At 44.6% G+C, this 25,377-nt stretch overlaps 1 protein-coding gene across 1 annotated transcript in view; it reads left to right on the forward strand.

The window, feature by feature from the left end:
- The first annotated feature begins 1,242 nt into the window (after positions 1 to 1,242).
- The window catches only part of LOC147425692 (nucleobase-ascorbate transporter 12-like), a 36,148-nt gene continuing 12,013 nt past the window's right edge, over positions 1,243 to 25,377 (forward strand). The window contains exons 1-9 of the mRNA XM_086499381.1: positions 1,243 to 2,251; positions 2,776 to 2,873; positions 2,945 to 3,115; positions 3,220 to 3,320; positions 3,430 to 3,565; positions 3,837 to 3,887; positions 24,230 to 24,517; positions 24,606 to 24,840; positions 24,931 to 25,214. Coding sequence (XP_086355507.1) covers positions 1,771 to 2,251; positions 2,776 to 2,873; positions 2,945 to 3,115; positions 3,220 to 3,320; positions 3,430 to 3,565; positions 3,837 to 3,887; positions 24,230 to 24,517; positions 24,606 to 24,840; positions 24,931 to 25,214 — 1,845 coding nt within the window. The 5' untranslated portion in view covers positions 1,243 to 1,770. The remainder of the gene's footprint in view (positions 2,252 to 2,775; positions 2,874 to 2,944; positions 3,116 to 3,219; positions 3,321 to 3,429; positions 3,566 to 3,836; positions 3,888 to 24,229; positions 24,518 to 24,605; positions 24,841 to 24,930; positions 25,215 to 25,377) is intronic.

Here is a 25,377-nt window from a genome sequence, read left to right on the forward strand (position 1 = left end):
CTAACCTAGACTTATGGTACACCACACATATTAACTATCGTTTTGCCCATTGCTTTCAAGGAAATACCCACAACATCTAGAACAAAATAGTAAATATAAATTTACAGGAATGAACATTGGTTAAGGGCAACTAAGAGTGCCCTCTCGTAGGGGCCTTAAATTCACTTTAGCAAAGATGACCATCAAAACCACCAGGCCCCTTACTCTTGACAATGTGCACCCAAACAAAAATTATCAGCCTCTACATAGACTATTAATTTATAGGTACATTGTTTGCGAACCTCAAGCTACAATCGATCTTAATAACATTTGTCGTTGAAATTGTCCATGGGGACCTTGGCTTAGAGATTGGCGCTCTAAAGATGACAATGTGTCATCACGAAATTAGGCAATGGAAACTTATAGTGTAAAGGTAGGAGTTTAGACATGATGAGAAGTTCTACGAATGAGAATATGGACTACTTTAACAATCCCATGGATCGCTCAGAGCATGGTGTGTTTGTAAGGTCCATCTTATCTAATATGATATTTCACTCTCTATTTTGAGAGAGTTTTGCAAAAGAAAAAAAAAAAAAGAATGAATATGGACTACTTATCAATCAACTTTGATTTTAACATTTGACATATAGGCTACAGGTAAGAATCGACTTCATCCTAACCCAACAAACAATGCCTACAAGTTAAAATAGGCTATGGTATGAGCTGTCTCCAAAGGAGAAAGGTCAAACCAAATGCACACATGCCCCTCCTCCATTTGGCAAGGTGGCCCAGTGAACCCCTTACAAACGAAGGACTTTTGCACACATGTATACACAACAATTGCTATCTTTGTATGAAACAAGCATAGTAAAAGGAATAGAAAGCCCGTTACAGGGGCGACGCATATGACCACCACCGTTAAAGAAGGCCTTCAACCAATTTTTTGGTGGTGAGCATTTGGGGGTGTTCCATCAACCCTCTGAGAGACTCCATAACCTCTCTAGCTAGAACTAGGTCCTCTTGTCAAAAGTCTAAAGCAATGTCTAAATCCACATGAGGGCCATTGTTTGCTACTATAGGCATTCTAGAAGTACCCTCTAAAATGTAGAAGGCCCTTCATAACAAAAAACAATTGCTCGCTTTTAGATGCTCCATCGGTGCATGAAAGCCGTCAAAAACATTTGTATGTGAATATATTATGGGCTATATTTCACCCATTTAGTTCTTCATTTGTGTGTTACATCGCGAGTGGTAACCAATCGATGTAGCTCACGTGTTGATGCTACATTATGGCTGGAGGTTGGGCTGTCCGGAGATGAGTGTGAAACTGTCGAACAAAAACAAATTACACTCCCGCAGTCTGCAGATCTCTCGGTGGCCCGTTACCTACCGTCGCAACTACTGCTGCCCCGAGCTCGGATGCACTTGGAAACCCTGCACGTTCTACAGAAGATCTTCCCGCCATAGCCAGGCTTCATTTCAACCGGTTTTTAGCTGCCGCTGCTCAAAGATCGCTTCTTGCAAAGCTTTCATGCAACTTGCGCATTTTTCCAAGCCAAACAGCGACATTACAGCGGTATGCTACCTCCTGATTTTCTATGAGAGCCTAGCATCTCAGTCACGTTCCTTTCTCCCTATTTGCAACAGCAGCTGACAAATTGTGGGAGCTTTTAATTTGGAGAAGTTTTTCTTCAACTCAAAGATCCAATTCCGATACACAGAGATGGCTATTGGAGCGCTTAACAATGTAATCGCTATTAGAACAGAACAGTTGTAGTCGAACACTTAGTTATGGAACCTTTACCTCCAGACCATGGCCACAACCCTAAAGTACTGAGATCATGGGCCAGGCGCACAGGATACAAGAGCTATGTTTCTGGTGAGGGCTATAGCTCTTCCAGTGATGCGGATGTTAACAATCCCGATGCTGCAAACACACGTCTTCACAGCTCGATTGAGTTTACTCGCCTCAAGAATCCACCAGGTGCTGGCTCAGAAGTCAGCATGGCAAAAGAAAGCACGAGTCAGAAACCTGCAGACTTTGTAGCCATACCTCCTCCTCCTCCTCCTCCCCCTTCTGTAGCAGTTTCTATAGACAAGAAGGCTCCCAGTGCTCACCAACCTGTCAATTCACAGCATATTAATGGAGGGACCCGCAAAATCCAGAGGATCACTGAACTAGAAGCTGTGCCATCATCTCAAGATGCTGAGGATGTGCTCCTGGCAAAGCAGTCTCACATGAAGTTTGAGATAAGAGAGAATCCTGGCTTTGGTTAGCATCCACTTTTCATATTATGTTTCTTTTTGAACATTACTGTTTTTGAACATCATGTTTTCAATTACGTCAACTGGTGCTAGACTTTGCAGCTTGTTTCTCCTGTGAACAGAGTTAAGAGTTTTCGAGCCTATTTATGAAGAGAAGCGCATTAGTAGCAGGGGGTATCATTTCAGACTTTATTAGCATTCTTGACTATATATTATGCTCTTCAACTATGCCTGATGTATAGTCTAGTTATATCAACAAAGTACCGGGAAAAGTTGTGCTATAGGCTGTGGGAACATCAACAAGTGGCTTTTACCATGTATTTTCACTCCTAGTCCATGCATCCTTTGCAACTTCCAAAACAAAAGGATGATAAACTTGGAATTAGTACCTATTATTTTTTTGTTGGAAAGGGTAGTGATCTCGGTAGTACGTTAGAAAAACTTGCAACTTCTCTGTGCTGTATCTTCAGCTTTTGATTTTGATGCTACCAAGTTTGAAGCTTGTTCATGTGCTGCTGTTCCTTTGTGCAGTTACCTCAACCTTATACGGCTCACAACATTACCTTTCAATGGCTGGTTCAATCGTCCTCATTCCACTAGTAATAGTCCCAGCAATGGGTGGAACTGATGTAGGTTATTTAAAGTTTAGTAGAGTTCTTTCTTACAGTAAGAGCAGCCATTTATTATGTTCAATTTGCAGGAAGATACTGCTCGTGTGGTCTCTACAGTCCTTATGGTGACCGGGCTAACAAGTTTATTGCATACTTTCTTCGGTTCAAGGTTGCCTCTGATTCAAGGGGCTTCTTTTGTCTACCTAGCTCCTGCTCTAGCAATAATCAACTCAACAGAGTTTCAACGTATAGGCACAGATGTAAACTGCTTTGCTTTAGTTTGTGAATGCACATAAAGTATTTCCTGAGTAGTTATGTGTGATTTCTTTGCGTGGGCTATGGTGACATATTCGAATTTTAGCAGAGATTTAAACGTACGATGAGAGAGCTTCAAGGGGCTGTCATCATTGCTTCCATCTTTCAAACTTTTCTTGGATACAGTGGTCTGATGTCATTTGTGCTCAGGTTCATAATATTCTCTTAGCATTTTAGAGAAATTCTGTTGACTTTTCTTTTCAGGAAGCAATTGCTTGTATCTTCAACTTGCTCATCGTGAATAGTTTTGATTCCACAGATTTATTAACCCTGTGGTTGTCACACCAACCGTAGCAGCTGTTGGCTTGGCATTTTACACTTATGGGTTTCCTGTTATTGGATCTTGTGTGGAGATCGGCATACCACAGATGCTTGTAGTCTTAATCTTTGCTCTGGTAATTCTATACTTGTACAACCATGTAGAAATGTTTCTTGCAACAGGAATGTCTTTTAAAATGACTTATGTGTGTGTTAAATTTTTATTTTTTCATTGAAGAATGCATGTCTTTATGTAAATAAGTATTTTGAATATTACAGACATGTCTTTGAAACTAGTTTTTATAAAAAATTGGCTTAGGTTGTCTTTAAAGTTCACACCTTCTGTTTGAAGAAGGCACGCTTCCAGATAAGCAGGCCTTCTGAATCTTGTGCTCGGTCATGTTGCAGTATTTGCGGAGAGTATCAATTTATGGGCGGCGATTTTTTCAAATATTTGCTGTAAGTACACTGTCATTCCCCCTGCTGCTTGACAGATTAATGCACCCATAAAAAGTCTCAGTATAGCAGCTTTTTTGTGCGGATGGATCATACAAGCTATTGATTAGTAGATAATGACTTCCTAGATTTTGGTGGGATAAAGCGTGTGTCAATGGATTAGGATTTGGTAGTTATAAAGATTCTAAAAGATTTATCTTTACGCCTTGTGTAAATATATCTGAACTGCTGTTTCAATTGCAGAAAGCATACTTTTCCATATTTTACATTCTTACAATTGTCATAGAGTAAACAAGTATGCATGTGGAATTTTTGGGATACTTTTCAATAATCTCCATTCTTACAATTTTTGTAGAGTAAATAAGCTTGCATGTGGGAGATGTCACGTGCAGATCTACCTTTGTGCATGTGGACAAGCTAACTCCTACTTCTAGGGTTTAGGACAACCTATGAAGTGTTCTGGCACCCTTGTGAGCTTGTACACAAGACATGCATATCTAAGCACTCTAGAGTAGTTGCATACCCTCTGGTTGCACATGGGCACCCTTGTGAGCTTGTACACAAGACATGCATATCTAAGCACTCTAGAGTAGTTGCATACCCTCTGGTTGCACATGGGCATCGCTAGTGTCTGCTAGGTATGGGCGGCCCTTGGGAGTGTTTCCATAGTTTAGCTTATTACCAAGCCTAGGTAGACACTGCATACGAAGCACCTCTTATTAGTAGTTCATGAACTTATTAATAAGTGACATATTAGCATTATTGTATAATGTCGTGGGGCTCCATTTGTGACTCCGCTCGACCCAACATTGATTAGCTATAACGGTGACCCGGGGGGTCACCGTTCTCAATCATCAGTCAATACCCAATACTAGCATCTCAGGCAAGATGCAAAGCACGCCTAGCGTTTTTCACTAGCACTTCAGCCATGGCATTTTTCCATCATACCCTTAGCCCTCAAGCGTTTTTGCTAGCAGAACCTTATCATATCCCTTGTGTTTTTCAGCAAGTACATCAGCGTTTTGAGCCATGTTCCTAGACATCCCTAGCGACAACAGATTTCAGCCCAAGCAGCAAATCAGCCAGCGTCTTCAGTTTTCAGCCCATCCTCGACATCAGCCATAGCAGATCAACCCATAGCCTCGTCAAGTTGCAGAACCAAGCCAGTTACCCTAGCGTTTTCTATTTCCAATCCTTAGCCTTGCAGATCCAAGCACCTACAACAAGATCCCATTAATATCTCAGCATCTAGGACCATTGTATCAGCATTTGTGCGATCTAAAGCAAATACCTTTCTAGCGATAGAGAGAGGGCCCTTGGAGGGGAGTTTGGGACCCCATCCAACGTTAGTCTTCTCTCTCTCTCTCTCTCTCTCTCTCTCTCTCTCTCTCTTTTGTACCTCTCTAGCGATAGAGAGAGGGCCCTTGGAGGGGGGTTTGGGACCCCATCCAACGTTAGTCTCTAGTTTTTTTGTACCTAGACATGGTATCAGATTCACTATTTTGTAACAGATTGGTCTCGTAGGTCATTTTGGCTTTTTGAAGACGTTAATATTTCATTTCATTTCTCTCTCTCTCTCTCTCTCTCTCTCTCTCTCTCTCTCTCAAAACCTTCACTAGCAATATCTTCCTCTCCTCTCTATAGGCTATTGCACATCTCTCTCATGAAGTAAAAAAAACCTTGAGTACGCACTTAGCTCTCATCCTGAGTTATCACCTTAACTCACTACCGTTGCACATTACATTAATATTGGAGCTCTTTAGCAATGTTCGGTGTCATCAATCAAGAAAAGAACCTAAAGAGCCTCTCTTAAAATTTCTATCAAAGAAGTTTTGTGTCTCTTCCCCAAACTAATACTTGTTGCCTACAGATATTAGACACTCTCACCTTAGTCCATTGCGCATCGGGCGGGCTCTCGTCTACCGCTATGTCTTAAGGGCCATCAAGCCGCCATAAAAGAACCACATTTTTTTTTGCTTTTTTGAGATTGTACGTAATCCTAGACCACTTGGGCATGTCGATCTCTCTAATTTGTCCAACTTCTTCTCGTTCCATAGTCTGAACATACTTTAGACGCTTCAAAACAACTAAACTAAAAGAGAAACATTGCACACGAGACAAGGAGTGGCGGAATTCCACCCCAAGAGAGTACTGGCCCCAAACCATCGGTTTTTCTTTATATTGCTTAAACTCAGTACAATGTGGCATCACTGCTCTACATCTCCACGCGGAAGCATGCTAGAGAGAGAGCTGTGAGCAGATTATTCCTTCCGAGTCATTAATCTCTCACTCTCATGTTTTGAAAGGGGATAAAACACACATTCGGTATTTCTTTTTTCTTATTACACTTTAGAAAAACCTGCAAACTTCTACAAGCTGTCCCACTTTTATCGGGTTGGAGTTCCCCTACTCTAACCCGATTTTACGGAAGAAGTCTCCACGGACAAAATCCCAATAAATAGCGACTTTCCACGCACTTTAGAGCACTTTCCAAAACTTGGCGAGAAATTGCAGCACGCGGAAATCTCTGTTTTTGGCCTCCAATTTGCACCAAAACACCTGTTTGGTGGTGATTTCGTAGCTTCCTCGAAGCTCCTGGGACCTGTAATCATCAAAACTAGCCAAAACCCTAAACTTGCAAAAATTGCAGCAAGCTGTAATTCTCTGTTTTGCGCTCCGATTGCGCGCTGATCACTTCTACAGGTAGCCCTTGAGCTCCCGCACCTGTAGGGTCACTTGCCCCTTAAATTAAACGAGAAATCTTTCTAAATTGTCCTGTACAAGCACCCAAGGCTTCCTCGAGGCTCCTCTGGCATTACCTTGCAGTTTGGTGCAAAACCCTAAACCAGCAAAAAAACATAGTAGGCTGTAATTCCTTGTTTTGCATCATTTTCAGCGGTGCAAACACGTCTACGCGTGTCTCAGAAGCTCCTGCATGCAATGGGACAGTTCCCTTGTAAATTGGACGAGTTTTCACGCGAGAAAACTCTCCGTTTTCGCATTCCTTCATGATGGGTTTGTACGTACGTGAAGGGGATTACCAATTAGCTAATCCGGTTCTTGTATAGAAGGCTCTTGCCTTGGCAAACACGCATAAAACCCCCAAAACTATACATGGTCATCTGAGAAGCCCAACTAGAGAGGCATTACCATATTTGCAAAGGGGAGAGAGAGATGCGTGAGAGAAAATCATCGCGCTACATAGAGCAAGGGAGAAGGCAAGCTTTCCCTTAAAGCTGTGAGCACCTGCACCCACTACTCACCCACACGATCGTGCTACATAGAGCAAGGGAGAAGGCAAGATTTCCCTTAAAGCTGCGAGCACTTGAACTCACTACTCATCCACACTGTGTAGCACACTTATGAAGTCCAAAAATCAGCCCCCACTCAAAAATGGGCGTCCCCTCTTGGATGAGGCTTCTGGAAAGTGTGTGTTGGCCTGCATGCAACTCCCCTACTGCCAAGTGTCCTTTTGACTCCCTTTGGTTTAATTTCCTAGTATCCATCAACTTAAAAGTCCTATCGAGGGGCCTAAATGACTTTGAACTGAGCGTGGCTAACCTTTTACGGCTCGGATTTTAGTGCCGACTGGCCCGACTATCTAGTGGCGACTTGCCCTTCCTATTGCGGGTGAAATTCTCGGCCAACGATCGTTTCACACTGGCCATGCAATGTCCGGGCATTTGTGATTTTAACAAGAGGGTCCCAGAAATTAGATAAAAATGAAGGGAAAGAAACCAGCAAATATATATAATGGTTATCACAGTCTCGTGACATACCCCCCTCTTAAAATCGCAACCGTCCTCGATTGCATGCCATATATACATGGCATAGATGATTTAGTGTGGTAAGCACCCTTTTATTGTAAGGTGCAGTGGAAGTGAATGTTGAACTTTGCTTAAGATGAGTTCTCCGAACTGTGCTTAAGGTTTCCTTTTACTTACGGAAGCTAGAGCCTTCCGTTCCTTCAGTGAGAGAGTGCAATGGACACCAACAAAGTGGTGAACACTGTGAATGAAGGTGCATGAGTCTGAGAGATAGAGAGAGAAGAATACGGCACCAAACAAGTTGTCAAACCCTCCTCCGAAGGCCCTTCTCTCGGTGGCGAGAGAAGTCTATGCTATTGATTGCACAAATCTGATACAAGATGCCGATGCAAGTCGTGAGGCTATGATGCAATGCGTGGAGACGACGGTGTCGACGACGTATCTGTTGAAAGCTGGCTTTGTTGCTGTGTTAGGTGCAGCGGAATGATTGTTTGAGACTGAGAGATAGAGAGAGAGAAGAGAGATACGACACCAGAGACGTAAAACCCTCCTCCAAAGGCCCCACTCTCGTCGGCGAGAGTGGTCTACTTATTGATTGCACAAAGTGGTACAATGACGATGCAATGGACCGATGCAACTTGGGACTATGCCGGTGACGACGACGACTTTAGGGCTGAAATTTGTGGTCTTTTATCTGCTGAATTTCGAAGCTGATTCAAACTGCTAAAAATGCTGGTTTGCTGCGTTTTTGGGAGGCTGAAAATGGGGGTATCTGCAGGTGCTTAGGGCTGAATCTGCTGCTGTTCTTAAGGCTGAAAACACTGCTGCATTTGCTGCACTTAAGGCTGAAAATGAAAACGCTGGCAGGGCTGGTGGCGTTAGTAAAAATGCTGGCTGGCTGGGGAGGCTGGCGATGGTAGCAAAGCTGAAAAACGCCAAGGCTCAAAGGGGTGCCGATGAAGACCAAAATTGCTAGGGCTTGGAGAGGGAAATCGCGAAGGCTTGGGGGTACTGTGGGGTTCTTGCTGAGAAGATGCCTGTTGAGCGGGGAGCTCTTGCTGCCTCTTCTGCCATTTAGTGCTAACTTGGGTTTGCTTATATACAAACTTAGCAAAATTGCCCTACCTACTTTTGTTGGAAAGTCACTTAAAAATAATAAGTGAAAAATGTCAAAAATAGGGAAAATAGGCTAAATGCACTGGAAAATTCCTCTGACTGAATCTGATGGATTCTGAAGGGAATACTGATGATCATGCTGTGTGCAACCAGAGGATATGCATCTACACTAAGTGACTGGGCATGCACGGTCTACGAATAGACTCACAAAAGTGCCAGATCACTTCTAAATCTAGATTGACTGGACTGACTGAACCCTGATCATGCTGTAGCTTGTCCACGAACACATAGGGTTGGATGTGTCACGTGACATCCCCTCCTTTTCAAAGTGAGGTACTGGTACCGAACTGTATAGCGTCGAGGGAGATCGCCAATAGCATCCGGAATCTTGGAAGGGACTCTTCGCCGGCCCACTCTGATGTGTGGGTCGTGCGATACTTGAACTTCATAAAGGTCTGCAACGCTTGCTTCTTTGGGCCGCGTCGAAAGCGACACAAAGTCTTGTGTGGCTTCTTCAATGCTTCAACTTCGTATAGAGTCATGCTTCTTTCTTCTTCAAGAATCTTCATGGCTGAAAATTCCTGAACCCATTTCCGACACAAAACCATGAACATACCCATTCTATGTAAAGTGAGTGGAAAAAATCTTGTCTTCGCTAAAGACTGTGTATGCAATGTAGATGAACATAGAGACGGAGTGACAACCCGTTCATCAAACACATGCAAACAATGAGATCGAATCTTTCTCTTATGATCTAAAGCAATCAAATGTGGCAATTCACAACGGAAATGCCCATTCTTGGTGCTCATACTTTCATGTGCTCGTTCGGAAACTGTGTCATGCCAAGGAAGAGACATGGAATGTGACTTCCTTGAATGCATACTTTTCAGCTTTTCATGAACAATCTGTATACATTCGTGCTCATTCATGGATGAAACGTGCTCAACGTACAATATGTCATGCCTAAAAAAAGGGATCACTTAAAGATGCTGACTAAAATACAGGAAACGATCACGAATGAAACACTCGAACAATGCGTGCGTATCAATCATGCGAACACATAATACTCCCTGTGAGGGTTCGTTGGACCTAGGCTCGAGAGCCAAGATCGATCCTTCGTGATTGATCGAATCGTCCTGTGGGGGTTCTTTGGACCTCGACTCGAAAGCCAAAATCGGTTCTTCGTGATTGATCAAATCTACAACGAGGTTAGCTACGCTAGAAAAAGCATCAACTAACACATTATCCTTCTTGTGAACAATCACATTCTTTTCATGCAACTCATCATGCTTGTGAGAAATCACATCTTGATCATGCAAAACATCATACTTGTCTTTATCATCCAAATCATCATGCTGACCATTGTCAATCAAATCATCATGCTTTTCACAATCATGCAAATCTTGTGTGTCATGCTTTGGAGAAAAAGAGACTGAGAGAGTCTCCTTCTCCTGAATCCTTTCAATCTTGTCCTGCATATTAGCAATGAGAGATGGAGAATGGAACAATGTCCTCTCCATGAATGACAATGGGAGAATCACTTTTGGCATTGAGAGTGAAAGTGTTAGCCTCAAAATCAATGAGAGGGTTATTATCACGAAACCATCGAATGCCCAAAATCATATCACATCCTGAGAGAGGAGAAACAACAAATCTTCTAGTGAAGGCAGCTTTTTGAATTGCAAATAACACATCAAGGCACTCCTCCGTGATGAGAGCGTCCATACCGGGAATAAAACAAGAGACCTCGATAGGAGATCTCTGACTAACTTCGAGGCGGGCTCTCTCAACAAGAGAGGGACTGATCACATCATGTATACTACCTGGGTCAAACAATATGACAAAATGCTGCCCCGACGTACGACCATAACATTTAATGAGAGAATCATCAATGGGAGGGTCATGAGAAACTTGGGGCACACTCGTGTTATCACTAATTGCATTGACAGAGGAAGTGGGTTCTGTGGATTCTTTAGATTCATTCAATTCAAGCTTAGGACATGTTCTTTTTATGTGACCCTTAATGTGACAATGAAAACAACGACCTTCCTTAGAATAAGTGCTTTGCTCTTCCGACGTGATGTATCCTCCTACAATTCCTTGTGCTACCTTTTCATCTGGAGTAAGCTTAGGTTTAGCAATTGTGTTAGCCTTACCCTTAGATTCATTGGAAGAATTCTTTTCTGAGAGACTGTTGGAAGATTGGTTAGAAGAGTTACCATTCTTACCAGTCTTACCGTTCTTACCGTTATGAGGGTTCTGAGAAGTCTGCGAGGTACTTGTGGAAGTCTTGTTCTCCTTAGGCTTTTCCTTGTTGTGCTTCATCTCCTGTGCGAGAGCAATCGCTACCGCCTTGTTGAGATCGATTGAATCGAGCACCTCAACATCGTACTTGATATACTCGTCCAATCCATAAAGGAATGCCTCTTTGCGTTCATCATCCGACTTGCGTAATTGAGTACCTAGCTGCAAAACACGATTAGAAAAAGACATAACAGGCATACCATTTTGCTTGAGAGCGTGCCAATCGTCCTTCAATCGTGCGAGGTACTAAGGTGGCATAAACCGCGCCTTGAGCTTGTCTTGGAATCAGCCCAATTGAAGGAAAGGGGCGTGAATTCGTCGGCTTCCTCTAGGTGCGCGGCTAGCTGTGCCTCTTGCCATGCATGGTACCAATTGATGGCATCACCGGCAAGGTACATAGCTGCCGTCAAAACTTTGCTATTTCCTGTCTTCTTAGTTGTCGCAAAATAAGCATTAAATTGATGCAACCAAGAATGAATAACCGTAGCATCCATCTTACCGTCATACTTACTGAAAGTCAACTTCTCTGTGACTGGATGGTTGGAATCTGCATCGTGGCTTGCACCACTTGAGGAACTCCCACGATCTTTGGGTGGTTTGGTCTTCGAGGCAAGTACTTGTCAAATCAATTCTTGAGTGCGTAGTTCTCGTTGAGCCTCACGCTCAATCTCCAAGGCCGCGCTTCGTGCTGTCTCTTCCGCCTTTCTTTGTTGTTTTCTTTCTTTGCGTGCGTCGCGCTCGTGTTCTAAAGCAAGGTGATTTACTTCTTGCTCGCGGTCCTTAACAAGGCGATTTACTTCTTGTTTGTCCATCATGGCCATCATCTGCTTGACCATTGCCTCCATAGGGTTTGGTACACTTGGTGGCGTAGATGGCGAAGGGGGAGGGTCGAAAAAGTCTCCTGGTGGGGAAAATTCTTCGTCGCCTCTCTCATGCTCATCACCTGTATGCGAAGTATCCATTCCGCTTCGGGTGACGACCATGCACTATGATCTTTGGTCCTTGAGTCCACGAGGAACTTGGGTTCTTGAGGGTCTTGGGTTCTTGAGGATCTTGAGGTTTTCTTTTGCTTGCAAATCGCGTTTGAGAAGGATCTTCTCTTCACTCGAGTTCTACTCTTTTCCGCGGCACACCCCTTGGCGGCCTTGCGCTCACACCAAGGTTGCTTTTTCCCACCTCACGTCGATTGGCCGGCCGCTAAGTGCACTGTCCGCTCTCAATGAGTGAAAAGAGACACAAGGGGAGGCTGGACAAGCCCTTCTTTCCTGGGATTCCTGTCACTCTTCAACAAACACGATTAGGAATCGACATGCCCAAGCGAACTTGGGTTCGTGCGACCGCAACAAGCAAAAAAAATTCTTGTGGTTCTTTCCTTGAGTGATACAGAACACTGGCAAAGCTTTTATACCAATGTTAGGTGCAACGGAATGATTGTTTGCGCTTTGCTCAAGATGAGTGCTCCGAACTGTGCTCAAGGTTCCTTTTCATTCTTATGGAAGGTAGAGCCTTCCGTTCTTAATGAGAGAATGCTATGATTACAAACAAAGTGAATGGACACTATGCGTGTAAGTGTATGAGACTGAGAGATAGAGAGAGAGAAGAGAGATACGACACCAGAGACGTAAAACCCTCCTCCGAAGGCCCCACTCTCGTCGGCGAGAGTGGTCTACTTATTGATTGCACAAAGTGGTACAATGACGATGCAATGGACCGATGCAACTTGGGACTATGCCGGTGACGACGACGGGGATGACGACGACGACTTTAGGGCTGAAATCTGTGGTCTTCTATCTGCTGAATTTCGGGGCTGATTCAAACTGCTAAAGAACGCTGGTTTGTTGCGTTTTTGGGAGGCTGAAAATGGGGGTATCTGCAGGTGCTTAGGGCTGAATGTGCTGCTGTTCTTAAGGCTGAAAACGCTGCTGCATTTGCTGCACTTAAGGCTGAAAATGAAAACGCTAGCAGGGCTGGTGGCGTTAGAAAAAACACTGGCTGACTGGGGAGGTTGGCGATGGTAGCAAAGTTGAAAAACGCCAAGACTCGAAGGGGTGCTGATGAAGACCAAAAACGCTAGGGCTTGGAGAGGGAAATCGTGAAGGCTTGGGGGTACTGCGGGGTTCTTGCTGAGAAGATGCCTGTTGAGCCGGGAGCTCCTGCTGCCTCTTCTGCCATTTAGTGCTTACTTGGGTTTGCTTATATACAAACTTAGCAAAATTGCCCTACCTACTTTTGTTGGAAAGTCACTTAAAAATAATAAGTGAAAAATGTCAAAAATAGGGAAAATAGGCTAAATGCACTGGAAAATTCCCCTGACTGAATTTGATGGATTCTGAAGGGAATACTGATGATCATGCTGTGTGCAACCAGAGGATATGCATCTACACTAAGTGACTGGGCATGCACGGTCTACGAATAGACTCACAAAAGTGCCAGATCACTTCTAAATCTAGATTGACTGGATTGACTGAACCCTGATCATGCTGTAGCTTGTCCATGGACACATAGGGTTGGATGTGTCACGTGACATGCTGTCTTACTGTTGAAACAGGCGCTAATGAGAGGGCTTCTGGCGAGGGAAGTGGCTGATGAAAAGGCTGGTCATAAAGCTGAAAAACGCCAGGCCTTCAATGGTGAAAACGCCAGGGTTCTTGGAAGTTCTTACTTGAGAAGTTTCCTGTTGAGCAATGCTCTTGTTGCCTCTTCTGCTGTGGAATGCTAGCCCTGGTTTCCTTATATATTATCTTATGGAATTTGCCCTACCCGGTTCCCAACAAAAGTCATTAAAAAATAATAAGTGAAAAATGTCAAAAATAGGGAAATAGGTCTATGCACTGTAAAAATGCTCCTGATGGGTTTTGATGGAAATCTGATGGTCATCTGTGTGCAACCAGAGGATATGCATCTAATCTAAGTGTCTGAATGTTAGGTGTAGCGGAATGAATGTTTGAACTTTGCTCAAGATGAGTGCTCGGAACTGTGCTTAAGGTTCCTTTTGTTCTTATGGAAGGGAGAGCCTTCCGTTCTGAATGAGAGAGTGCAATGATCATACACAAAGTGAATGGACACTGTGCATGCAAGTGTATAAGACTGAGAGATAGAGAGAGAAGAGAAATACGACACCTGAGACGTAAAACCCTCCTCCGAAGGCCCCACTCTCGTCGGCGAGAGTGGTCTATTGATTGCACAAACTGGTACGAAGTGGATGCACGTGACTGATGTAAATCTATGCTAGATCGATGATGACGACGGGGATGACGAGACCGACTCAAGGGCTGAAAACTCTTCTGCTATCGCCGGATGTCCTGCATATGCAAAACGCTAGGCTGATCTGCTGTGTCGTGTTGACGCCAGGCTGATGTGCTGTGCACAAATCGCCAAGGCTTGTCTTGTAGATGAAAAACGCTAGAGTTGTCCTACTGATGCAAAAAACGCTAGGCCTCTTGGGTTCTGCTGAGAAATTGCCTGTTGAGCGAGTGCTCCTGCTGCCTCTTCTGCCAATTAGTGCTAGTCTAGGTTTTCTTATATACAACCTTACTCAATTTGCCCTACCTACTTTCCAACAAAAGTCACTTAAAAATAATAAGTGAAAAATGTCAAAAATAGGGAAAATAGGCTAAATGCACTAGAAAATTCCCTTGAAGGATTCTGATGGGAATGCTTATAATCATGTTGTGTGCAACCAGAGGATATGCATCCACACTAAGTGTCTGGGTATGCACGGTCTGCGAACAGACTCACAAAAGTGCCAGATTACTTCCTATTCTAGACTGACTGAACTAACTAAACTCTTGTCGTGCTGTAGCTTGTCCACGGAGACATAGGGTTGGATGTGTCACGTGACATCCCCTCCTTTTCAAAGTGAGGTACTGGTACCGAACTGTATGGCGTCGAGGGAGATCGCCAATAGCATCCGGAATCCTGGAAAGGACTCTTCGCCGGCCAACTCTGATGCTTGGGTCATGCGATACTTGGAACTTCATAAAGGTCTGCAACGCTTGCTTCTTTGGGCCGCTCCGAAAGCAACACAAAGTCTTCTGTGGCTCCTTCAATGCTTCAACTTCGTCGAGAGTCATGCTTCTTTCTTCTTCAAGAATCTCCATGGCTGAAAATTCCTGAAACCATTTCCAACACAAAACCATGAACATACCTATTCCATGTAAAGTGAGTGGAAAAAATCTTGTCTTTCTAAAAGATTGTGCATGCAATGTAGATGAACCAATAGATGGAGTGCCAAACCATTCACCACACACACGCCAACAATGAGATCGAATCTTGTCTTGCTGATCTAAAGCAATCAACTGTGGCAATTCACAACGGAAATGCCCATGCTTGGTGCTCATACTTTCATGTGCTCTTTCTACAACTGTACCATGCCAAGGAAGAGACATGGAATGTGACTTCCTTGATTGCATACTTTCTAGCTTTTCATGAACAATCCGCATACATTCATGCTCATTCATGAGTGAAACGTGCTCAACGTACAATATGTCATGCCTAGGAAAAGGGATCACATAAAGATGCTGACGAAAACACAGGAAACGATCATGAATGAAACACTCGTACAATGCGTGCTGAATAATCATGCGAACACATAATACGTCCTGTAAGGGCTCTTTGGACCTAGGCTCGAGAGCCAAGATCGGTTCTTCGTGAGGGATCGAAACTTCATGAAGGGGTTCTTTGGACCTCGACTCGAGAGCCAAGATCGGTTCTTCGTGATTGATCGAACCTGCAATGAGGTTAGCTTTACGAGAAAAAGCATCAACTAACTCATCATCCTTGTGAACAATCACGTCATCTTCATGCAAATCATCATGCTTGTCAGTGTCATCCAAATCATCATGCTCATCATTATCATTCAAATCATCATGCTTATCATTGTCATTCAAATCATCATCATGCAAATCATGTGTGTCATGCTTTGGAGAAGAAGAGACCGAGAGAGTCTCCGTCTCCTGAATCTCTTGCATCTGTGCCTGCACTTGAGAAAAGAGTCGCAAGAACTCTTTCATGTGTTGGTCGCTCTTTTCTTTTCTTGCTTGGTTCTCGCGATCAAATTTGGCTTGACTTTCTTTTTCTTCCAGGTCGTACTTACGCTCTATGGCTGCCATTTCTTCTTCGTAGGCCTTTTTGTATGCTTCTCTTTTTGCTTTTCGTGCTTTGCGGTCTAACTTCATGTCCATCACCATCTTGTCGAAAGCCTCCATAGGAGCTAGTGCAATCCTTGACGTAGATGGGGAAGAGGGAGGGTCGGAAAAACCTCCTGGTAGGGAAAATTCTTCTTCGCCTCTCTCATGCTCATCACCTCCAAGCGAAGTATCCATTCCGCTTCGAGTGATGACCATTCTGAAGTTGTGGGTTCTTGTGGTCTTGGGTTCTTAAGTTCACGAGGAACTTGGGTTCTTGGGGTTCTTGAGTTCTTCGGGTTCTTGCGGGTCTTGAGGTTCTTCTTTCGCTTGCAATCTGTGTTAGAGAAGGATCTTCTCTTCACCCGAGTTCTGCTCTTTTCCGCGGGCGCACCCCTTTGGCGGCCTTGCGCTCACACCAAGGTTGCTTTTTTCCACCTCACATCGATTGGCCGGCCGCTAAGTGCACGGTCCGCTCTCAATGAATGAAAAGAGGCACAAGGGGAGGCTGGACAAGCCCTTCTTTCTTGGGATTCCTGTCGCTCTTCAAAAACACGATTAGGAATCAACACGCCCAAGCGAACTTGGGTTCGTGCGACCGCAACAAGCAAAAAAAACTCCGTGATTCTTGTGGTTCTTTCCGTGAGTGATACAGAACATTGCCAAAGCTTTGATACCAACGTAAGGTGCAGCGGAATGAATGTTTGAACTTTGCTCAAGATGAGTGCTCCGAACTGTGATCAAGGTTCCTTTTACTTACGAAAGGGAGAGCCTTCCGTTCCTTTAGTTAGAGAGTGCAATGATCATACACAAAGTGAATGGACACTGTGCGTGCAAGTGTATGAGATTGAGAGATAGAGAGAGAAGAGAAATACGACACCAGAGATGTTGTAAAACCCTCCTCCGAAGGCCCCGCTCTCGTCGGCGAGAGTGGTCTACTATTGATTGCACAAACTGGTACAAAGTGGATGCATGTGACTGATGCAAATCTAGGCTAGATCGATGACGACGACGGGGATGACGAGACCGACTCAAGGGCTGAAACTGTTCTGCTGTCGTCGGATGTCCTGCAAATGCAAAACGCTAGGCTGATCTGTTGTGTCGTGTCGACGCCGGCCTGATCTGTTGTGCACAAATCGCCAAGGCTGGTCTTGTAGATGAAAAACGCTAGGGTTGTCCTGCTGATGCAAAAAACGCTAGGCCTCTTGGGTTCTGCTGAGAAGTTTCCTGTTGAGCGAGTGCTCCTGCTGCCTCTTCTGCCAATTAGTGCTAGTCTAGGTTTGCTTATATACAAACTTACTCAATTTGGCCTACCTACTTTCCAACAAAAGTCACTTAAAAATAATAAGTGAAAAATGTCAAAAATAGGGAAAATGCACTGGAAAATTCCCCTGAAGGATTTTGATGGATTCTAATGGGAATGCTTATGATCATGTTGTGTGTAACCAGAGGCTATGCATCTACACTAAGTGTCTGGGCATGCACGATCTGCGAACAGACTCACAAAAGTGCAAGATCACTTCCTATTCTAGACTGACTGAACTGACTGAACCCTTGTTGTGCTACAGCTTGTCCACGAACACATAGGGTTGGATGTGTCACGTGACACTGAACATGCACGGTCTGCGAACAGACTCACAAAAGTGCCAGAAAACTTTCTAAGCTAGACTAACTGGACTAAATTAAACCCTTGTCATGCTGTAGCTTGTCCACGGACACACAGGGTTGGATGTGTCACGTGACATTTATCATTGCATGTATCCGCAAGAAAGACACTCAAACATGTGTACTAATGACTTACGAGATCTTCATACTTTTGTCAAGCAATGTACACTTCTATTGCATTGAATCCTTACGTACATGTGAAGTGCTAGCTCTATCGTCACCCCTCTTTTGAGCACGTCATTTGTCCTGTCAGCCATAGTGCAATTCCAAGTTCCTGTGCTTTGTGTCTTCGCCGAAACCCACCAAGGCTCACTTCTTGAGGAAAAAGTGATTCTACCCTGGCAACGGAACCTTGAAACCGGCCCGTGGGGCGATATACTTTAGCTTTCACCCGATTTTTATACTTTTAAACTTTACGACACGGAGGAACTTCACGTATAAGCCTGCGACTGGAATCACATTTCAAACGAACCACGGCTTGGCAGTTAGAGCGCTTCCAAGCAGACAACGACACCCTGTTGGCCCCAAAGACTGGCGCCTCTTTTGGTATTCTTTATTCTTGTTACACTTAAGAAAATTTGTAAACTTCTACAAGCTATCCCACTTTTATTAGACTGAAATTCCCCTACTACAACATAACCACGGTAGAAGTCTCCATGGACAAAATGCAAACAATGACTTTCCACGCACTTTAAAACACTTAACAAAATCTGGCGAGAAATTACAGTATGCTGAAATCTCTGTTTAGGGCCTCCAATTTATATTAAAACACTTGTCGAGCGGCCTAAACGACTTTGAATTGAGCCTAGCCAACCTTTTATGGCTCGGATTTCAGTGCCGATTGGCCCGACCATCTCGTGGCGACTTGCCCTTCCTGACTGCGGGTGAAACTCTCGGCCAACGGCTGTTTCACACTGGCCATGCAATGTCCGGGCATTTGTGATTTTAACAAGAGGGTCCCAAAAATTAAATAAAAATGAAGGGAAAGAAACCAGCAAATATATATAGTGATTGTCACAGCCTCGTGACAGTGTGTGTGTAAATGTGTGATATGTGTGTGTGTGGATGTGTATGAGGAGGTGTGTGTATATGGGTGAAGCATGTGTGTGAGCGTGATGGTAGCAACGGGAGGGTGAGGCTTAGCATGCAGGTGGGGTGGCTGGAGATTGAAGGGGGGCCTGGCGTGGCGGGATAGGGGCCAAGAGGGGGCGTGTGTAACAATGGATGGGATGAGAGGGGTGGGTGTGACAAGGTATGGGTTGAGAGGGCACGTGGAAGAAAGAAGGGGGCCCGGGGTGGGGGGGGGGAGGGGGGGGGGACCACCAGCACAACACGTAGCCAAGGCACCATGCATCACGATGCAAGTAGGCCGCCCAGGAATGAAATGAAATGTTTATTCATAAGAAATTGACCTATGAGACCATAGAATTACATCATCATCATGTGACCCAAGGTAAGAATTACTAAAAATGTAAACAAATAAATGAATGAGTAGAGCCACCTAGTAGCATATCTTCCAATGCCTGATTTCTAGAGTAGGCAGCCACTGTAAGTACCATCATATAAACTCTCTCATGGGCCTCTGCATCATGGTCCATGGCATCAATCCCCTCCTTTGTGAAGAACCTCGTAGTAGCTGCTCTATGCCTCTTAATAATGGCCTGAATGCAGTGATCGTAAATTTATCGGTAACGTGATATTTGAGAGAGATAAGGATGTACCTAATTTGTGTAGCTCTGCTAGGAGGCTCCCACGAGCTGAAAAGTGAAGTGTACTAGGCTCCAGAGCTGTTGTCCTGGAAGAAATTTGTCTGTCATGTGCGCACTTCACTTGCGCCACGTGGACACGCTTCTGCTATGGTTTAGCATCAGTCATAGCCTAGCTTAGGAGTGAGCCTGGCACTTTGTGAGCCTCTAGCAGGACGTGCATGTCCAGGCCGGTCACAATTGCATACCCTCTCTTGCACAATTTGTTAGCATGAGCATTTTTCAGAGCATTGAACCCTTTTTGCCAAAGTACACATTTTTCTTTTATTTATTGATAAGTGACTTTTGTTGGAAAAGTAGGTAGGGCAAATTGCTAAAGAGCTATAAAAGAAACCATTGGGCACTCAGTAGAAGCAGGACACAGAAGGGCAGGCACCTGCTGTAGAGCAGACAGACATCCACTGGTCCTAGCGTTTTCTCAAGATCAGCCCAGCGTTTTCAGCCTCAAGCAATCAGCGTTTTCAGCCACTACCTACCACCATCGTTTTCAGTTCCCAGCCTTAGCCTCGCGAGAACCCGCATCCACCAGTTGCAGATCCTCGCCAGATTCCCCATCTAGCACCAGACCAGCCTAGCGTTTCCAGATTTCAGCAGATCAGCTTGGCATTTTCAGATTCCATCCAGATCAGCCAACTTTTTTGCATTTCAGCCCTAGTCCGGCGAAGCAGTTGCAGATCCAAGCCGCAGTGCCGCCACAGTAGCAGATCCCCAGCAGAACATCTAGCTTTTCAGTTTTCAGCCATTGACGCTGTCGTGCCGACACCATCTTCTTCGTCGACATCGTTATCGTAGTCCCTACCTTGACGACGACACCTTCGTCATCGTCATTGCAGATCCCTATCTTGACGACGACACCTTCGTCGCCATCGTCGTAGATCCCGGACTTGACGATGTCATCGTCGTCGTCGACATCAACGTCATCGTCGACACAGTCATCATCAAGTACCACAACATCAATACCCCTTATCATCAGCATCTGAGCATCCAGTCATTGTAGTAGCATTGTGCAAGAATAAAGAAAGTACTTTCTCTTGCAACAGAGCAAGGGGGCCCTTGACGGTTGGGACCTGACATCCCTGTGTCGTCTCTTTTCTCTCTCGTCTCTCTCTTTCTTTCAGTTTGATTCAGTTCTTTCAAGTGAAGTAAAGTGTCCCTTGTGTTTGTGTGCGAAGTACTAGATCCTAGCAATTTCTTATTCTTTTCCGCTGCACCTGACATTGGTATTAGAGCTCTGTGTGCATTGCACCTGACATTGGTATTAGAGCTTTGTGCTTGCTTCGGCTTTGCGAACTCAAGGGAAGAACCTAAAGAAGAACCCTAGAAGAACCAAGAACCCAAGGAACCTCTCAATTTTTTTTTACTTGAAGAATCTTTGAGTCCCGACCATGGACTTACCAGATTCCATATTCATTGACATGTCTTTAAAGGAAGATCGACATCGGATACACGAAAACATAGATCTCCTAGCTTTGTATGCGGATATGGAAGGAGTTGATGACAGGATCCCTAACCTCTTATGCATTCGCGTTTGCATGTAGCGTGCATCCATTTCCCTCGTCATTGAACCTTTGGAAAGGACTCTGGAACTAAACCTTAGTCCATCAACACTGGAAATGTTTTCACCACAGTCAGTGTTCGGGGCGTAGTTCTTGCTACAGCAGGCAGAGTCAACACTATTTGGTATAGGGCCCAGGGTGATATTCGGCAATCGTAGTAAGGCTGGACAGTGACCCTTACACGGTGTTTGCATCGCCAGCAGTACCCACAACACCCACAGCACCTGCAGTACCATTAGTCCCTGGTTTCGGAGGAACCTGCATTGGTTTGTGCATCCATAGCATCAGAAACATTCTTCAGTCAGCATCAGAAGTACATATAGAAGTTCGGCAGTTGTGCCTCACTTTGAAACTGGGGGGGGGGGGGGGGGGGTGTCACGTGCGCACTTCACTTGCGCCACGTGGACACGCTTCTGCCATGGTTTAGCATCTGTCATAGCCTAGCTTAGGACTGAGCCTGGTACTTTGTGAGCCTCTAACAGGACGTGCATGCCCAGGCCGGTCATAGTTGCATACCCTCTCTTGCACAGTCAGTTAGCATGAGCATTTTTCAAAGCATCGAACCCTTTCTGCCAAAGTACACATTTTTCACTTGCGCCACGTGGACACGCTTCTGCCATGGTTTAGCATCAGTCATAGCCTAGCTTAGGACTGAGCCTGGCACTTTGTGAGCTTCTAGCAGGAGTGCATGCCCTGGCCGGTCACCGTTGCATACCCTCTCTTACACAATTAGTTAGCAGCATGAGCATTTTTCAGAGCATTGAACCCTTTTTGCCAAAGTAAACATTTTTTATTTATTTATTAATAAGTGACTTTTGTTGGAAAAGAGATAGGGCAAATTGCTAAAGAGCTATAAAAGAAACCTTTGGGCACTCAGTAGAAGCAGGACACAGAAGGGCAGGCACCCGCAGTAGAGCAGGCAAGCACCCACAGGTCCCAAAAAGTTTTCTCAAGATCAGCCCAGCGTTTTCAGCCTCAAGCAATCAGCGTTTTCAGCCACTACTGCCACAAACTGTTGACGTGTCAAAGCCTAAAGAATGGAGCCAACTTACAGATGCTGGCCGAGGGGCCTAAACCCTAAGAAGAACAAGTAGCAGAAGAAGAAGAAGAAGTCCTACCAACTTATGGGGACCCCGTCCGATGGGGCCCCAAGTGACAAAGAATTAAAATAAAGCGGGACACACACACTCACAAGAAATCGCGAAGCTGGCTGATGACGTGGCAGATCTCCGAAAATCACGTTGGTTGATGACGTGGCATGCTTTACGGATTTGCGTGATTTACGCTGACAGCTTTTTGGCATTGCTTTTGGGACCAGAAGCTTTTGAGTTTTAAAGGCTTTTTATTGTAACTGCTTTTCAGGCCAAGGGCCTTTAAATATGAGGTTAGGGCTCATTCTCTGGCATGCTTCTTGGAGAAGGTGCAGAGTTTGGAGGTACCGGCTTGTACTATGTTGATGCAATATAAAGAAGTACCGACAGGGGTGCCAAGGTTTGGGGCCAATACTCTCTGGGGTGGAATTCTGCCACTCCGTGTCGCGTGTCGTCTCTCTCTCTCTCTCTCTCTCTCTCTCTCTCTCTCTCTCTCTCTCTCTTTCAGTTTAGTTGTTATTGAAGTGCTAAAAGTCTGTTTAGTCTGTTCTTTTCTATTGGCACGTGGTGCCCGTCTTGTGACAACTACTACCAGCGTTTTTGATTCCCAGCCTTAGCCTCGCGAGAACCCGCATCCTCTGGTTGCAGATCCTCGCTTGATTCCCCATCTAGCACCAGACTAACCTAGCGTTTCCAGATTTCAGCAGATAAGCCTGGCATTTTCAGATTCCAGCCAGATCAGCCAGCGTTTTTGCATTTCAGCCCTAGTCCGGTGAAGCAGTTGTAGATCCAAGCCGCAGTGCCGCCATAGTAGTAGACCTCCAGCAGAGCATCTAGCGTTTTCAGTTTCAGCCATTGACGCCGTCCTCGTCGACACCATCTTCTTCGTCGACATCGTCATCGCAGTCCCTATCTTGACGACGACACCTTCGTCATCTTCATCGTAGATCCCTATCTTGACGACGACACCTTCATTGCCATCGTCGCAGATCCCGGACTTGACGATGTCATCGTCACAGTCGTCGTAGTACCACAGCATCAGTACCCCTTAACATCAGCATCTCAACATCCAGTCATTGTAGTAGCATTGTGCAAGAATAAAGAAAGTACTTGCTCTGGAAACAGAACAAGGGGGCCCTTGAGGGTTGGGACCCGACATCCCTATGTCGTCTTTTTTCTCTCTCTCTCTCTCTCTCTTGTCTCTCTGTTTCTTTCAGTTTGATCAGTTCTTTCAAGTGAAGTAAAGTGTCCCTTGTGTTTGTGCGCGGAGTACTAGATCTGAGAAAATCCTTATTCTCTTCCGTTGCACCTGACACTGTCACTTGCCTCCAAGTGGGTCCTCTGCTAGGGAATGTAGAACTCCATAATAAAACATGTCTGAGCCTGCGTAGGTGAAGCAAGAATAGTCCAAGGCATCTCTGTGCAGCGTAATCCATCACCCTACACAGAGGCTCGAAGTCCTCTTTCAAGAGACAATGAAACCTCCATTGTATCTTGTAATATAGTGGGCACTGACATGTGTAATGCTCCTCCAACTTAGGCAAGTCGCATAGATAGCATATCCACTACCCCACAGGTATCGAAGTAGATCAATCAATCTCTCTGCAGCTGATGAGAGTGGGTGCTCATGGCTGTGAGATCAAATAAGATAGTTGGAGTGAATGCAAAGGACTTGAACATCATGTAAACTGACTAGTTTTCATGTGACAAATTAAAATCTTCGCGAAAAACTGATTTTTAAACTCTGCTTTGCACCAAAATCATTAAACCGTTGTCAGCAAGTAGTGTAAATGCTGGATGTTACATTCTTATCAGCTGCTAGTGATGCTGCAAGGTAACTTGATTTTATTTGTATAAGTTGAAAAAAAAGAATCGCGGTGAAATTAGCAGGAAGTTTAATATTTCTTTGTTTTAATGCACGATGAAGATCAACTTAAACCAAATCTTATGGCAGATACCACTGGGACTTGCAATTGTGTGGGCATATGCCTTCCTTCTCACAGCAGGGGGCGCCTATAACTACAGTGGCTGCAATCCTCATGTACCTGTATCTAACATCGTCTCTAAAGCATGCAAGAAGCATGCATTTACCATGTTGCATTGCCGTACAGATATGTCTACCGCCCTGAAAACAGCTGCCTGGGTGTGGTTTCCTTACCCATTTCAGTGGGGTATACCAACTTTTCAGTGGAAAACTGCAAGTATCATGATGGTGGCCAATGTTATTGGATGTGTAGACTCGGTGAGTTCTGCTGTTTTTATGCTGTTCTTGCACACCACAGCTATGTTTTGTCAGTAACTCTATGTTCAAAAGTACAATCGGATGTCAGGTTGGGTCATATCATGCATCATCCTTGCTTGTGGCAGCAAGAGCTCCAACTCCTGGAATTGTTAGCAGAGCTATTGGGCTCGAGGGATTGACCAGCATCTTGGCTGGTCTTTGGGGTATTGGCACAGGTGCAAGTACTCTAACAGAAAATGTTCACACTATTGCAGTAACGAAAATGGGGAGTCGCAGAGTCATACAAGTCGGGGCATGTACACTCGTGATCATGTCTCTTTTTGGTTAGTTCAGTGTTATTCTTGCTGGCAAAGTGGCATTGAGGCTATTAATTGACTAAAATGTAATTATCTTCGCATCTTCTATCTTTACAGGTAAGATTGGTGCTCTTATCGCATCAATTCCTTCGGTAATTGTTGCAGCTCTTCTATTAGTCATGTGGACAATGATAACAGCATTCGGCTTGTCAAATCTGCGATACAGTGAGACGGGGAGCTCACGGAATGTCATAATTGTGGGGTTGTCTCTGTTTTTATCCTTGTCCGTTCCTGTGTACTTCCAGCAGTATGCCTTAGGTTCAAGGGTGACCACAGTGCCAAGCTATTTTCTGCCATATACAGTTGCTGCACATGGTCCAATACGAACAGGTTTTCAAGGGGTAAGTGCTATCTACACACCTGCAACAATGGTTCCTTTTCAGGATTTTCAACTCGTCGTATAAAAATCTGAAATGGGCAAGCGTGCATGCATTGATGTGATGAATAGAGTTGATTTTTGAGGTTTGTTAGCTCTGATAGCTTATTGATGAACTTTTTGGTAGT

This window comes from Adiantum capillus-veneris, chromosome 25 (assembly GCF_014529385.1).
Source record: "Adiantum capillus-veneris isolate H3 chromosome 25, ASM1452938v2, whole genome shotgun sequence".
Taxonomy (NCBI): Eukaryota; Viridiplantae; Streptophyta; class Polypodiopsida; order Polypodiales; family Pteridaceae; genus Adiantum; species Adiantum capillus-veneris.